The 18,209-nt window shown below is 34.8% G+C and overlaps 1 protein-coding gene across 1 annotated transcript in view; it reads left to right on the top strand.

Annotated features, from left to right (window-relative positions):
* Positions 1 to 18,209, top strand: part of SLO2 (slowpoke 2) — a 743,624-nt gene that overhangs the window by 330,359 nt on the left and 395,056 nt on the right. Inside the window, exon 4 of the mRNA XM_067776215.1 lies at positions 5,143 to 5,373. Coding sequence (XP_067632316.1) covers positions 5,144 to 5,373 — 230 coding nt within the window. The 5' untranslated portion in view covers position 5,143. The remainder of the gene's footprint in view (positions 1 to 5,142; positions 5,374 to 18,209) is intronic.

Here is an 18,209-nt window from a genome sequence, read left to right as displayed (position 1 = left end):
CCAACCGTTATACAATCAAAGTTAATATACTCTGTGTGCAAAGCACGCTGAGTATAAAAATACAATTATGAATTACATGTGCCGGAGACCGCTGCTCCCATTAGGTGGTGGCATTCAATTCCATGAGTAGTGTGCTGAATACCTTCATCACAGCTTGGTGGAGCTGCATCGACGGGAGTCATTTCATTGCACGAATGAATATACATAATATTTTAATTTATACATAATATTGTAATTTACTTTTTGACATAATTGTTACGTTTTAAGTAAAAATTCATTCGAAAACTTTCATTTTTAGTAGCTTTTCTACTTACGTCAATAGGCTTTCATTACACACTTTCGTATAATAATATGATATGATATTTATATGCATGGTAGACGTACATAAGTAAATAAGTATATGCTTGTTTAAGGCTTATTTCCAATGCGTATGCGTCATTGTGTGGGCACAGTACGTCTTACGCTTTTTCATTATTTATCCTCTCATATTTAAAATGCATTGCGTGTTCAATTAAATAGCTTATTGATTATTAAATACAAAATATTATTTTTATTCAATTATATATATATTTTTTTCACTTTTATTCTGAAGAAAGTTAAGAAGCAAATTAACTTTGCATTTAAAAAATCGATTTTGTAACATGGAATGCACCTGTTCTAATTAAATAAAATTCCCCTTCATACTTTAATAAGTTTTTTGCTCGCACGAATACTTTCACATTTGCATCGCGTGATACAGACTATATCACGTGCCATTTGCTTTGCGCGATGTCAAATCAATGCTTACATTTAATTATACAAATTTTGATAGTAGCATGACTCTAATTTGGAACATTGACAGCAGCAGCATTAAGCGAATGTAGTTCGCTTCTAAATACATAGTTCGCAAATGCGTATGTGTGTATGCACAGAAGCGAACATGAAAATAGCAGAGGCAATTTTTATCAAGATTCTTCAATTAAATTCTTTTTTATTTTCGATAATTTAAAAAAAAATTTATATTAACTATGCAATTAAAACTCCGCAAACCAACCTCGTACACGTTTTCGAAAAAAATCTTTTAAATTTTAGCTAGCTCATCCACCTTTTCATTCCCATATTGCCTGGGCTCCAAATAGATGTATGATCCCTATCCCGCTTTTTCCGTGGATCACTTACACTCTTATACACTTTTGTTTGCTGTGCTATGCGAGATTATTGCCTTAGTTGCCGCTTGGGTATCAGTAAAAAATTGGAAGCGAATGTTTAAGCTGTTTTCTTCCAGTGTTTCTTTTGATTTGGTTATGGCTACTTCTTCCCAATTGCTCTATTGTTTGTCATCGCGTTTACTGGTGGAATTGCATACAGTGCAGTCATCGGGGTTGTTTTTAGGGCTCTCACAATGCTGAACATAGGTACCCCTTCTGGTATTTGATGGAGGTGTTTTTTTGTGGGAATGACCACCAAACCAGGACTTCATAGTATATGATAGGATTTACAAACGCTTTAAATACCCTATGGAAGAGGACGATGAACATACGTATATTATTGCATTCTTTTACATGCATAAAGTGCCGTGGAGGCCTTTTCCACTTTCTCGTCTACGTTGAGCTCTCACGACACCTATCTAGAATGATTCCTGGATATTTTGTACAAGGTTTCTCCTGCAGGGTAGCCCTCCTGCTGTTGTTATTGTTGCGATAAGGACACACCCAGAAGGCTTTGAGGAGTGTTATCGAGTTGATGGTCCTTTGCCGGATGCAGATCCGGTACGTTCCGGTACCAAGCCCGACCACCTCGGGAAAGATTTGTTATGACCACATGCGACTTTCTAGGCCATCCCGCCCTCCCACCCCCTAGATCCATGAGGAGTTCGGAGTCGCCAAGTGATAACACCCCGCCTTGCTGAGTGCCGCTGTATGCATTTGACTTTGGCTGGATGTACTGCAATGTAGATAATGATCGCCCGTTTAGAGACATTGTTTAAAGCCCCAGAAATGTTTTGCAAGAAGTCTACTGACTTGTTTTTGGTGTCTACATGTTTTCAACCACGTGGGATTATATGTACACATCTATCAACCTGTAAAAAGTTTTGAGCAGAAATGATGTAAAGCTAATGTGCGTGTAGTTTTTGGGTTTCATATGTATGACCGATATTCTCGCCTTTGTTAGAAAGGTACAGGAGCAGTTGTCCAAAAGTGTGGTGTATTTATTCAATCTTATTCAATCATTTAATATTATTTTACGCCAACCCATGACGGGTTTACTCGAAATTTTTTAGCATGGCTGGGAATATGCCATTCGTGCCCGGCGATATAAACCTAGAAAAAGTCTTCACCACCCATTCGATCTTGGTATCGCTCACCAAGCCTGGCACTACTCGCTTTCTGATCGAAGTGTAAGTGCTGCCCGCTGTCTCTTCTGATTCATCTTCCGTTGTGAAATGTGTGTCACAAAGCGCCTAAAGAGACTCCTCGCTATTATTTGAGCATTTTCTATTCTCTTTCTTTATTGGTTTTGCGAGAATGTTCCCCTTGCTAGGACTTTGCTCAACCGCTCTGTTTCGCTGAAGCACACGGAGTCCGCACAGAAGTTTTTCCATGAGACTTTCTTCGGCCTGATAACTTTATGCTTGTACGTCGTCAACAGATCCCTATACTCGATCTGACTCGCTTCACCTTCCGCGACCTTTGCCAGTTAAAAACTCATTTTACCTGTGTTCCCAACAGACACAGCTCATTGCTTCACCAAGGGGGGTTTGCTTTTCCTTTGAATCTTTTTAAATTGCGTGCTCTGTTATATGATTTGATAATCGTCTTTGCTAGAAACTTATTGGACACCTCAAGTTCCTTCACATTGGCAACATCTTTGGACATTCCCAGTTCTGTTTCTAAATATTTCTGGAATTTTGAAAGATTTCTCCGTTCTCTACCGTCTTTAGGGGGATGCTGAAACTATGCATGGTCGAAGAAGGATGATCTAGTAAGGACCATCTAATCATACCTTCATTTATCACGTTCAGAGCCCAATATAGTATCAAGAAAATTGCTCGATGCTGGAGCAACATATGTAGGCACACTTCCCTTGTTAGCTATATGCAAATTGGTTTGCATGATGTAACAAAAAAGAGATTCGCCTCTCACAATCGCATTTCCTCTTCCCCATGCTTTGTTGCGGTTTTGCTTCTGCGCATACGCGTACGGCCTTTTGCGCCCTTTCTCTCGTAGTAGCCTGTTGCACTCCCTTAAACACTCCCGTGTTGCCTCCCCAGTATTGCCAATATAGCAGGATGCCAGAATATACATATGCCTGCTTCTGCGCGATGGCCACCACTGCGAAGTCGTCAGTAATGCAATTAGGCAGTGTACATGAATGCAGTTGTTTCCTTACGACGAATGCTGATTGCACCCTTCCATACGATTTCGCGTAGTAAAGGCCAAATCCGCACGTGATGGGCTCAAAAGCCTCTCCCTTCGACGAGAGCCATTACTGTTGGATCTGAACAACATTAAAGCAACCCTCTTCTAGGGTTGGGAGAAGTTCGCTCGTTGTGACTTTACTGTGAAAATAACTAATCAACTGGATTGAATATTGCAATATTTTAAGTTTTTAAAAGTTTTTTATTAAATAGGCAAGATAAGCGTTTTTTTTTTTTTCATTCTTCGAGCTTAGGAAAATGTATTCAAATGTATGGCCACTTTTTTTTAACTTCGCTTTTTTTACCCTATTGTATAACCTAATACTTTCGTAACTAAACTACACCATTTCCAATTGTAAATGAGAAAACGTCATATGGAAATAAAAGTAATTTGTAATAAGAGAGCGTCAAATGAAAATGTGAAAACATTACTTTTATTTTACAATAGTCAGTTGGAAAGAAGAAAGCGTCAGATGTAAATGAGAAAGTGTCATTTGTAAATGAGAATAAGCAGGCGTCAATATAAACGCATAAACTGAATATGCGAGTCACTTGTAATTGCACCAGGCTCGTACATTCATTTTTTGGGCGCGATAATAGTGTCGGGAGTGTCGTCGATCGACCGAGAACAGACAGGCTTATCATGAGCACATGCGCCGCTTCAGTAAGGTAAATTTGTCAACGATTGGGAGAGCAGGCGAGCGATTTTAACGATTCAGTTTTGGTGCGCGTGTAGGGGCCATGCCATTCGAGAATTGAGTCAGCAATAGCTGATGAATGGTCAACCGGAAGTGCTGATCTCAACTACTAATTCTCAGTGACATGTGACTTTCCTCGTTTCCATATGACATTTTCGCATTCACAACTAACTTATCTCATTTCAATATGATGCTTTCGCATTTACAATTATCTACTCTCTTATACAATTAACTATTTTCAATTGCAATTAATGCTTTCGCATTTCGAAATCAGCTTTCGCATTTACAATTGACTAATCTCATTTCCCTATTATGCTTTGAGATTTATATCTGACGTTTTCCCACTTACAACTACATAGAAATGGTGTAGTATATAATAATAATTTTTAAAATTCATTAATAATAAGAACTACATTCACTTTTTTTTTGTTACAACTTACGTCTTATTCATTGCAAAACAAGCCGCATCGCAAATTCCCAAAAGTTACATTTTCAAGTTTGTGCATCCAAAGTACTGTTTTAAAATTTTTCTAACTTTTTAAATAAATAATATATTCATTAATTTTTGTTTTTATGTGCATACAAATTTCTGCAATCTGCTTTTTCATAAACGATACTTGTGAAATTACGTTCATTAAAAATGCAACAATAACAATGCTTGAAAAAATTTAAAAAATTTGCAAACAAAAATTTAAAAATTAACTAAAACGAACTAAAAAAAATGCGTACAATCCTCAAATTGTGTATCGTCAAATGTAAATATTCAATCAACGCAACAAACCACAATGACAACGCACAACAATTATAAAATATATTGCATTTGATCACCAATAAAACTAAACTGCTGCTCTTTGTCATAAAAAAAAAATATTTTTAACATTCGCATCAACCACGCGTGCACTCAACATCTTTGTTTCAATAACACCTTACTTAAATCAACAATCAATTATTCTAACACACACACACGCACATGAATACACATGTGAACGATACACATGCACACTTTACAATACATGCACGCACTTACACATATGCGTACTCGTACAGAATGTCAATGTTCTTCTTTCGCTTGCATAATCTGCAGCGCGCCGAGGAGAGTAAACGTAAAAAACGCGTCGAACGCCAACGTCAACAGCAACGTCAACGTCGCGGCGCCAAAGTGTTTCGCTGCGTTAGCGATTCAACAGGTCACCTCACGCTGGCGCCATCACGCCTTTTTGAGAAGACACCGATGAGCCCGTCCGACAGTCTCGATGAGATTGCACTACAAATTCCAAGGTAATTCATAAAAAATATCAAGTAAAGATGGAGATATATAAATAAATGTTAGGCAGAGAATTGATTTATGGTGCAAAATTGTTGTATTTGAAAGCTTTATTATACCCACGACTGAAAATAAGTATTTGTTTAGTATTGTGTATATATGTATTAATATATAGTGAAGTAGTGAAAGCGGGTTTATTGTGCAACTAATTTCATAACCGGTAAAACCTCAATTATTATTTTCATTTTCTTTTCAATTTTCAACAGCAAATAAGTAAAAAATAACTGAAGATTGCATTAAATTACGTCTATAACATTTTTTTCTCATTTTCAAATTAACATTTATATACATACTAGCAGACCCGTCAGACGTTGTTCTGCCCTTAATTTGGTCTATCTTCATACATTTGAATAAGCTTTTTCGGTCTAATTCTGCTCCCCCCCCCCCTTCCTTTGTCTTAATCCTTTTACTCACTCCTCCCTCCGTCTTTTCGCTTCATATATCTTTATCTTCGTCTCACTCTATCTCAGTCTCCTTCTCCTTCCATCTTTTCTCTTCTCTAAAGTTTTTCCCATTCTTCTTCATCCCTTATTACCAGGCAAATCGAATAGGACGTATGTAAATAGGTATGTGGGTATTATTAATTCATGTCTTTATTTCGGCTTCGCATACATATTTATCAGTTTTGCCAGGTTGATGCGACTAAATCGACTATCACAATGAGCATTACTTTAAAGCACTCAGCAACAGCTTTCACTTGATATCCATATTGTATAAACACATTCTAGGGGTATCCGGGTCCAGGTTTTGGCCTATGTCTTGAGACCCTGGTCATCCAGCGGTATACAAATTACTCTGTACTAAAGCACTCATCAAGAGCTTCAATTTGATACCCATAGTGTCATCCTAGTGTTACACTGATCCACGTTTTGGCCTCAACCTCGAGGCCCTAGTCACCAAGACGTAAGAAAACTACCCTGTACTAAAGCACTCATCAACAGCTTTTATTTGTTATCCATATTCTATAAACACATTCTAGGGGTACCCGCGAACACGTTTTCGCTTATATCTCGAGACCCTAGTTACCCGTGGGTACGAAAAACACCCCGTATCAAAGTACTCCTAAAGAGCTTCCATTTGATACCCATATTGTACAAACATATCCCAGGATTACCCAGGTCCACGTTTTGATCCCAAGAATGGGATAAAAATTATCCTATGTCTGTCTCCTGGTTCTAAACTGCCCCTTCGACAATTTTCAGCCAAATATGTTCATCCCTTCCTTCCTCTTCAATCACTCTTTATCTATTAAAAAAAAATCGCATCAAAGTCCGTTGTGTCTTTTTAAAGGTTAAAGCATTCAAAGGGACATAGGGACAGAAAAAGGGATTTTGTTTTATACTACATGTACATCCATACATACCTATAAACCTACGCCTGAAGCTAAATAACGCAGCGAATGCTATATATGTATGTACGTATGTGTGTGTCGCATCTTGGCTCACTCAAAAGCAATTAGAGCGCACAGTTCACAGCGAACAACTACACACACGCATTTTTTGATAAAAATTTTACTTTTGTTTAAACAATTTGGCTGCTATAAGAAAGGAATTAAGTGTTTTTTTTAATGCAGATCGAAGGTAAATATTTCAAAGTTTTACTGAAAAGTAGAATTTTTTAAATTGTTCCCAAATTATGAAATAAATTATAGAATTTTTTAAATCCATGCATCCGTTTATGAGTTATAGCTGTGTAAACACAAATTTTATGATTTTTACTACATTTTGGCAATTTTCCACGCCCTATAATATATACCTTCAAATTATATTAACTGTATCATCTCACGTAGCTAAGCTTTCAAATGCAAAAAACCGTTTTAAAATCGGAGCATTCTGTGTGAAGTTATGTATGTACATGGCATTTAGTAGTGACTTTATTTTATAAGATTTATAGATAGATAGATAGATAGATAGACTAGAAGACCCAGCCCTAAATTTGGCCTATTGCATACATTTCAATAAGCTTTTTCCGTCTGACTCTGCCCTCCCCCCCCTCTTCAATTTTTCCTAATCCTTTTATTCAATCGTCCCTCCGTCTTTTTCGCTTCATCTATCTCCATTTTCGTCTCATTCTATCTCTTTCTCAATCTCCTTCTCTCCTTTCTCTTCTCCCAATTTCTTCTCATTCTTCTGCATCCCTTATTGCCTGTCCCAGGAGGTGGTATGTTTTTTATTCCAGTCCCAGTCCCAGTCCCACTCCGAGTCTCAGTATCATTCCTAGTCCTAATCCCAGTCCCAGTCCGTCTCTAGATAATATTAATATAATAATTAATATAATAATAATAATCTATTGGATAATATATTACTCTGTACAAAAGCACTCATCAACAGCTTTGATTTGATATCCATATTGTATAAACACTGTCTAGGCATTCACTGGGCCACGTTTTGGGCTATATCTGGAGACCCTAGTCACCCAGGGGTATGAAAATTACCCTCTACACAACTAACGACTCTCCTGAATTAAAAAAAAATGTCATAGTACCTCTAAATCGCGGGCCCCCTTCAGAAACCCCCACCCCCATCCTCTCGGAGGACCTGGTGATGTGCTATACTTGATATCATTCGCTATAATATTTTTTATTGATAAGCAGGTTGTTTAATTAAACACCAAACAATTACACGGAAGTATATCCGCACCACCTGAAAATATGAGTGCCACTGCGTATACATAACATTTCATTATTACGTATAAACAAATAAAAAAAGTTGCAATAAAATAATATTGCGACTATTAACTGAGATGTAACCTATCCTATCTCTCAAGCTACATCAAACTACACACGGCGTGTAAAACAAATTAAAAATCGGTTCAGTAGTTTAGGAGTCCATCGCGCCCAAAATTAAATGTGACACGTGTTTTTTATATATTAAGATATAGATGTATATGCATATATACCAAGATATCCAAATGACGTATTCCTACGCTAATTTTTTTTCACTTCTAAGAGGTTGATGTATCCAACTCTCCTCTCTCTGTTATTATCTTAATTTTTCTGCCTTTATTCCAAATGCTCCTCCGTCTCCCTTTCACTGTCTGTCCCTCTCTCTCTCTCGCTCTCTCTCTCTCTCTGTCTCCAGCTCTCTTCTATCATCACTATCTTAATCTCTTTCTAACTTTACCTGTTTCTTGGTACCTTCTATTCTCCTATTTCAAAAGATGTATGCGGCTTAAGTCAGTTTTGTTTTAAAAATTCATGCATTCTTACTTACATATGTAGGTATGAGCTCGTTGGCTGACCTTTTTCAACATTTGATCTATTTCAACAAAGTGATGTGGTAAAATGCTCTCGCTAAAAAGGAATCTGCAATGCTATATACCTCAAGGCTGAACTGCGAACATTTTATTATCGGAATTGTTGAATAAATTTGTATGCGAAGCGAAATGAATTCCAAGCGTAATGTAAATTCCTACATACTTACAAACATATGTAGTCATAATTCCCTACGTGACCTTTTTACCATTTGATTTGATTCAACAATATGTTGTGATGAATTTCCTCGCTAGAATCGTGTTTGAACGTTTGGTTCACGACGAACAAGTAGAAAAATAAATTTTTTAATACCTGTTATGAAAATGAAATATTATATTAAGTTTAGTCAAAATCTCGAAAAGTATAAGTCTTTAAAAGGCAAGAGATAAACCTACCAAAAAGTAAAATGAAACAGTGGCCTGATCACGCTCACTAGTCCCACAACTTTTGAGGTATTTTAATCAAATTTGTTAAATGGGTAAATATTGAATTGAAATTAAATATTTTTTAGAAACGACTGAATCATGCATACAATATATGACATACAACTGATTTTTCAGATAGCAGTTTTCGTCATTTCGGCAAAATCAAATAAGAGGGGTTTCGTTTTTTCTGCATAATTTAAACGAGTTACCCAAACTGTTTTCAGAAAAATTTTTTTCCAGTATTTAAATTTTTTCAGTCAGAAGAAATAATTAAATCCGGACTTTTATTTAGTAAGTCCGACAACAAAAGTTAAACCGGACTTTTATTTTTTAAGGGCAGGGTAAAAGTCTAACCCTACAACTAAATAAAACGATTTTTGTCATAAAGGATCGCTTGGTAGAAAGTTCATTAATTTCATTTGGATAAGCCGTTCTATAGTTATATGGCCGGACTTTAATACTGTCCTTAAAAAACTATATGTTTTCTTTTATTTCCGGACTTATAAAATAAGTGTCCGGATTTAACTTTTATTTGTGAGTTTTTTTTTTTTTTTAAGTTCCGAACAATTAAAAGGATGCATTTTTCGTCATGCAAATGCTATATGGATCCCCCGGATCCCATAAGCTTTCTCCTAGGACAATCTGTTGACCCGGACTTATTTGAGTACAAAAAAAGCTACTAAAATAGGTTATATCTCAGTTTATAGTCGCAATATTATTTTATTGCAAATTTTTTTATTTGTTTATACGTAATAATGAAATGTTACGTATACGCAGTGGCACTCATATTTTCAGGTGGTGCGGATATACTTCCGTGTAATTGTTTGGTGTTTAATTAAAGAACCTGCTTATCAATAAAAAATATTATAGCGAATGATATTAAGTATAGCACATCACCAGGCCCTCCGAGAGGATGGGGGGCCCGCGATTTAGAAGTACTATGAAATTTTTTTTTAATTCAGGTGCATCTTTAGTTGTGTAGAGGGTAATTTTCATACCCCTGGGTGACTAGGGTCTCGAGATATAGGCCAAAACATGGGCCAGTGAATGTCTAGACAGTGTTTACACAAAATGGATATCAAATGAAAGCTGTTGATGAGTGCTTTAGTACAGAATAATATATTATCTAGAGACGGACTGGGACTGGGATTAGGACTAGGACTGGGACTGAGACTCGGAGTGGGACTGGGACTGGAATAAAATACATGCCACCCTCTGGGACAGGCAATAAGAGATGCAGAAGAATGAGAAGAAATTGAGAGAGGAGAAAAGATAGAACGAGATTGAGAAAGAGATAGAATGAGACGAAGATGCAGATAGATGAAGCGAAAAAGACGGAGGGAGGAGTGAATAAAAGGATTAGAAAAAGTGAAGAAGGGGGAGGGCAGAGTCAGACGGAAAAAGCTTATTAAAATGTGCGCAGATAGGCAAAATTTAGGGCACGACAACGTCTGCCGGGTCTTCTACTATAATAATTATTTCTATACAACCGATTATATAGATAAGGGGTGCATCGTCATAGTGATCCTATGTTGGCTGTAATAACAATAAAGCTTTGGTGCGAGGACTACCAAGCAATAATTTTGATTTGATTTATAGCTACGTAAACTACATATTACCGGCGTGGTGTCGTGGTATCGTGCTGCACCTGCCACACCGGAGCTCTTGGGTTCACGCCCGGAGCAGACCAACATCAAAATAATTTAGAAACAGTTTTTCTATGGTGGGGTCATTGTAGGGTTCTTATTATTTTTATTTAACTTTGTATTTTAGTTACTTTGAACTTTGTAATTTTTAAATGTATTATCAATATTTTAAGTTTCAATATTGATTTTTCAATTTTCAAAAATTTTGGATTATTGTGAAAAATATAATAAAAAATAAAATAGACGCGTACATTTAGGCGTATTAATAAAATATAGTTTAAAGTTTAAAACGTGGTTTCAATCACCACACTCGCGATCTTGCTTTAGTGATAAAGTGAACTTTTGTGAAAATTAAAAAAAAAAAATATATTACAAATAAAAATTACAAAAAAAAAAGACAAATACGTGCGAATTGTAATAAAATCATAACATATAACGAAAAAAACAAGTAAATTGTGCAAAATGAGAAGAAACTTTCAAACAGAGAATTAATTAACAAGACGACAGACATTCGTTCCAGTTTACATCGGTCAAAAAGCATACACGCCGAATTGGAAATAGCTTAAACAAAAGCAAAACCAAAAACATATATTTAATCAACAAAATATGAACATTTTGGTGAAACACTCGGACACGTACAACTGGACAATTACGACATTATCTGCCATTGCATCACAGTTTTTCTCGCCGCAGCTGGTCAAACTATTGAAAATATATTTACAAGGTATATAAAAAAAATACGCGATATAGCCATAGCATCCAAGAAAATATTACAATCAATACGAAACGAATTTCGTATATCGTTACCCGAACATTTACCTCATATAGAACCAATATCTAATGCAGAAAGTCAGATTCGTCAAGAAGTTTTATTAATTTCAACTCAGTACAAAGATTTGTTACATCGTACGAACTCGCTTCAAGACCGCATGTCCGGATTGAATGTGTATCAACAAGAATTTGTAGAATAATGTGCAGTTTTTCAAGCCGATCCAAATCACTACTTCGGTTGCTCTTAGATGTGTATAATTGTACCATTTATCATTAAATGCGATGTTAAGTAACAACAACAACAAAAATTAACAACGTAACTCATCAATATTGTATCATCCAACTATATTGAGGACACGCAATCTTTAACAAAGCCATTGCATAAACACAACTGTTATTTTTGAGTTCCCTGATGGAGCAGCTAAAACATCAAAAGCCATTGCATTAACTGCAACAAACTACATATTCACAGCAAGTATTTTGGTGAACAGTTATATTTATATTATATGTGTTTATGTATGTATACTAATATATAGATATATTATTATTATTATTGTAAACTCTCTCTTTATAGAATTACTAGTTTATTTTACTGTTTTGTTAGTTAACTCCCTTTTCATTTAATTCATTATGATTCGTTCACCACAACATAATACGCAAACATCTACATTTACTAACAATTTGAACGACACTTTGATAGATTTACCACATGACACTCCTCAACAACAAATTACAAATCCATATGCAAATGCTACTCAAAATGAAATTTTGTCAGTTTCAGTAAAACTTCCACAATTTTATACTAATTGTCCAGAAGCATGGTTTATTCATGCCGAAACACAATTTAGTAGTAAAAACACAAGACACAAGAAAACACTAAATACGAACACATCATTACAGCACTTCCACAGGAAGTGATAATAACTATTTTGGATTTTATCCAAAATCCCCCCATTAATAACAAATTTACTGAACTTAAAAAAGTGTTGATAGAAAGACACTCACTTAGCGAAAATTCGAAACTTGATAAAATTTTAAACGATTCTGAGATGGGTGATCGTAAGAATTTTATCGTTCATTAATTATATTAGCCGGATCAAATTTTAGTGAAAATATTTTGAAGAAAATTTGGATGTGTAAACTTCCTAAAAATTTGAGTATGATTTTGGCTAGTTCGAGTTCTAATAATATTACCGAATTAACAAAATTAGCAGATAATATTTGGGAAATGATAAACAAAAATGAAGTATTTTCGGTTAATAATTTTTCGGATACAAAAGCACAAAATTCTGTTGTTGAAAATTTGGTTAAAACCACCTCTTTGATGAGTGAAAATTTTCAGAAACTTTCTTTGGAGTTAGGAGAAATTAAAACAGAAATGTATCGGAATCAATCTAGGTCGCGTTTCAATTCTAGGAACAATTTTAGAAATTCTTTTAGGCGTCGTTCTAGCTCACGTAATAATCCAAATTGGTTGTGTAGATTTCACCACAAATTTGGAAATAATGTTAGAAGTTGTGAACAACCTTGCTCTTATAACAAAAAACAAAGATTCAACAAACTAAATTATTCCGTTCTTGCAGCGACGAACAACGGAAATTTAGAATTTTCGACGCGTCGCTTATTTATTTTTGATAGAGAAAACAAACACAATTTTTTAATTGATAGTGGAGCAGAAATTTCGGTATTACCCGCGTGTGAATTTCCTCATACGAAACGTTCCGACATAATTCTCACTGCAGCTAATGGCTCAACAATTGCCACTTACGGGAAAAGGCTTTTAAACATAAATTTGGGTTTAAGACGTGAATTTCTCTTTACATTTTTGATTGCGGATATAGCCAAGCCAATAATTGGCGCTGAGTTTCTTTGTAAATATGGTCTTCTTATAGACATTAAACATAAACGTTTAGTAGATCCATTAACCAATCTCTCAGTTAATACAGTATCTTACTTTTGTGATATTCCATTACCCAAATTATTTGTGGTTGACAATAAATTTACAATATTATTAAAAGAGTTTCCGTCACTTATTTCAGAACCAGATTATACTAAACCTGTTAAACACACAACAGTATATCGACTTGTAACAGAAGGTAGTCTTCCATTTTCTAAGCCCAGGCGCTTAGATCCGGTAAAATACAAAGTCGCGAAAACGGAGTATGATTTCTTAGTTAAAACAAGCATTTGTCGGCCTTTAAATTCTTCAGTAGCATCACCACTTCACCTTGTACCTAAAAAAGAGTTGAATGATTGGCGTCCATATGGTGATTTTAGAAGATTGAATATTGTAACTGTTCCCGATCGTTATTCCTTACCTCACATTCAAGATTTTAATATGAACCTTCATAATAAAAATATATTTTAAAAATTAGATTTAGTTAGGGCATATCACCAAATTCCTATGGCTGAAGAAGATATTTATAAAACTGCTATTACGACTCCTTTCGGTATGTTTGAATTCATGAGAATGCCTTTCGGACTTAGAAATTCTGCACAAACCTTTCAAAGATTCATAAATGAGGTAGTAGGTGACTTAGATTTTGTATATGCTTACATCGACGACTTACTTATTGCAAGTAAAGACGAAGAACAACATTTAAAAGATTTATGTATCCTTTTTCAACGCCTTACAGAGTACGGTTTAAACATTAAACCAAATAAATGTACTTTTGGTGTGACAAATATAGATTTTTTAGGACATAACATTTCTGGAACAGTTATTCGACCTTCCGATGAAAAGGTATCAGCTATTCGCAATTTCGAACGTCCAAAATCAGTTAAGCAGGCACAGAAATTTATTAGTATGGTAAATTATTATCATAGATACATTCCAAAACTAGCAGAATTTAGAAACAAAATGTATGATCTAATTAACAAAGTAAGTAAGAAACGTCACAAAACTTTGGTATGGGACGAGAATTCGAATGAAGCTTTTGAATGCATTAAAGATAAATTTGCATCTACGATATTGTTAAATCATTTTAACAAAGATGCTAAATTATCTTTAACAGTAGAAGCATCTAACACAGCGATTGGGGGCGTTATACAACAAAATTACAATAATAAACTTGAGCCCATTGCATTCTTTTCTAAAAAACTTTCTCCAACTGAAATTAAATATAGTGCTTTTGATAGGGAGTTATTGGCGATTTACTTAAATATAAAACATTTTAGATATCTGTTGGAAGGAAGACAATTTACAGTTTATACAGACCACAAACCTTTGACTACTGCTTTAGATTCAAAAACAGAACGAAGTCCTAGACAAACGAGACACTTGGAATTTATAGGACAATTTACTGATGACATACAATACATTAAAGAAGAATCCAATGTTGTAGCAGATACGCTATCTAGATCTTTTGAGGTTAATGCAATATATAATACAGAACGGAATTTTAAAATTTTACAAATTGAACAACAAAAAGATGATAACTTAAATCAACTTGTAGCTGATTCTCAATATCTAAATTTAAAACTAATTAGTATTCCCATTTTAAATTTTAATATTTGGTGTGAAATTTCAGGAGAAACTCCTAGACCATTTGTACCGAGTAATTTGCGAAAGACAGTATTTGATATTTACATGGAATAGCACATCCGGGTACAAGAGCTACACGACGGCTCATAGTTAAAAAATATTATTGGCCTAATATGAATAAGGATATTAATATTTGGTCAAAAGAGTGTCTTAATTGTCAAAAGTCTAAAGATTATCGTCATACAAAATCACCTGTTGTCAAAATTCAAATTCCCAAGAATAGATTTGAACACATCCATTTAGATATAGTTGGACCATTACCTATTTCAAAAGGACATCGCTATATTTTAACGATTATTGAAAGGTTTACCCGTTGGCCTGCGGCATATGCATTAAAAGATATTTCAGCAACTACAATTGCATATAAGTATTTTAGAGAATATATTTCTCGGTTTGGAGTTCCGTTAAAGATAACAACTGATCCAGGTAGCCAATTTACATCGAAATTGTTTTCAGAGTTAACTAAATTACTTGGTAGTCACCAAATTACAACATCCGCATATCACCCTCAAGGAAATGGTAGGGTTGAAAGGTTTCATAGACAATTAAAGACTACTATAATAGCTAGAGAGGACACAAATAATTGGTATGACGAGTTACCTGCCATATTACTTGGTTTGCGATCTATTTACAAAGAAGATATTTCGGCTACACCAGCGGAAATGGTTTTCGGTCAGAATTTACGTTTTCCAGGGGAACTTGTTGTGCCATCAGCTAAAAATTTTTCATCAACTGAAGTTTTAAGTAATTTACGTGAACATTTTCGAAATGTTAGATCAAATTTAAGTCATCATAAAGATGCTGATACTGGAATTTATATTCCAAAAGATCTTCAAACTTGTAAATTTACATTTGTTCGAGTCATTAATAAACATTCATTACAACAACCATATGAAGAACCTTACAAAACACCTTGTGGAAAAAGACCAAAAATGTTTTAAACTTGAAATAGATAATAATATTAAAACTATTCCTATTGATAGATTAAAACCTGCAATAATTGAAACAACAAACACAAACAACACCAAGAATTTACATAAAAAGAGAGTTACATTCAATTTGTTTAATGATAAATTTTCTTGAAGGGGGAGTAATGTAGGGTTCTTATTATTTTTATTTAACTTTGTATTTTAGTTACTTTGAACTTTGTAATTTTTAAATATATTATCAATATTTTAAGTTTCAATATTGATTTTTCAATTTTCAAAAATTTTGGATTATTGTGAAAAATAAAAAATAAAATAGACGCATATATTTAGGCGTACTAATAAAATATAGTTTAAAGTTTAAAACGTGGTTTCAATCACCACAGTCATCCCTTGGCAGTGAATTGGCAAATATGAAAAGTTTCTGAGTGAAAACTAATCTGCCTAGTAGATGCTGTTCGGAGTTGGCATGAAACATGTTGGTCCCGCCCCTCCGATTTGAAGAAAAAATTAAAAGGAGCATGACGCAAATAGAAGAAAAGCTCCATATAAAACCTCTTCTAAAGTTGTTGTGCTTATATTTATTTGATTTATTTAAACTACAATTTAATGCTGCCTTGATACATCTTGGCATATCTGCACTACCATATTAAAGATTTCTTAATATTGTAACGAATTTGCTGCAAATCCTCTTATTTGCAACCCTCTGCTAAGTTCGTATCGCTAACTGTTGAATAAATAACTCCAAAATGTAAAATGCAAAATGGCCTTTATTCAAGTACTTCACAATAACACTTATACTTTGCAACGAATAGCTTGCTTAATAACCAAACTGATTGACAGCTCAAATGAAACTCTAATATTCAAAATAATACTGCTATAGCTCGCTAGATAGCGCATAATCAAAATCTCAAATCAAACTGAATTACTTCTTACTCGCCTGCGCCACTTTTATAGTTTACGCTGCATACATCTAGGCTCTTCTATTTCCAGAAGTTACTAGTTAGTTTCGGCTACAAAATCGCCAGCCACAACTACGTGCATAAATTATTGCTCTCTCTTGTGACAACTCAGATAAGATATATGCATGTATTTGTGCATTGCCGCTCAGATGTTCGTATACGTACATATGTGTAGACGCAATTATTTATTCGTTTATGTAGATACATAATGATTGAATTATTGATGTGCATTCACGTCACTGCTTAGCGTCGGCTTAGAGACGATAGCATCGCGCAGTGCTGCTAACATTCGTTACAATATTATATCAAAATTAACCATCCAATATAGCTAGGCTTCGAAATGCAAAAGACCTCTTTCCAGTCGTAACTTTCTGATAGTAGTTATAACATTAAATTTTTGCTAGCTACATGAAAACTTTACCATATGAAGTTTGTGAAGCTTATGTTAAATGGCGTAATGCTGCTATGTGCCTAGGAACCCCGCTCAAGCTACCACACCCCCTATGTTTTCTGTATTCATTTTATCTAAGTTCTTGGCCGTTATGTAAAATTATGCTGCAAGGAAATATTTCATAGCTCTCGCTTATCTCGTGATCAATAAACTGCATACCAATTGCAGAACGGGATTTATATGTAGCCGCTGTAAACATTAAACGAGTTATTCATATACATAAACCATGCGTGAATACCAGCGTTACTTTGTAAACATAAAGTGTCACTGGCCTTTCGCGGCCCTGTCCCCTACAAGTAGATTTGATTTCAATTTACTCTCCAGCAATATTTCCTTTTTATATGTTAATATATTTTGTTTTGTTTTTCCCTTTGTACGGGCACTTTCAAAACACACTACACAACACCCTTACTTATCTCCATTCTCTGTCTTTACCAGTCTTTGGGCTATAGGGCTGGTCCCGCTAGGGCTTTCTCTAACATCGCTGTTTCCGTTGTTTGCCTTCAAAGGCTTCCACTTAGCTCCTTTTACACCTTGACTTATTTACTTTTAATAAAAGTTTTTTCCCTCTCTAACTTTTTTAGCGCATTATTGAAGCTTACATATTAAATATTTGAGGTTGACGGACTTTAGCGGTCGCTTCATCTTAATGTGTCTCCTTATAATCCAATTTTATTTCATAACCTGATGTTCACGCGAAAAAAAAATAACGAACTAGCGAATGTAGATATCAGGGCATCCATTTACTTAATTTTCTTGCGACATAACAACTGTAGCTCGAATAATAGCTAGCAAAATTAGGAAAGTCAACA

Source organism: Eurosta solidaginis, chromosome 3 (assembly GCF_040869045.1).
Source record: "Eurosta solidaginis isolate ZX-2024a chromosome 3, ASM4086904v1, whole genome shotgun sequence".
In the NCBI taxonomy this organism is placed as follows: Eukaryota; Metazoa; Arthropoda; class Insecta; order Diptera; family Tephritidae; genus Eurosta; species Eurosta solidaginis.
The sequence above is the reverse complement of the archived record's forward strand: the minus strand, read 5'-3'. Positions and strand labels throughout refer to the sequence as shown.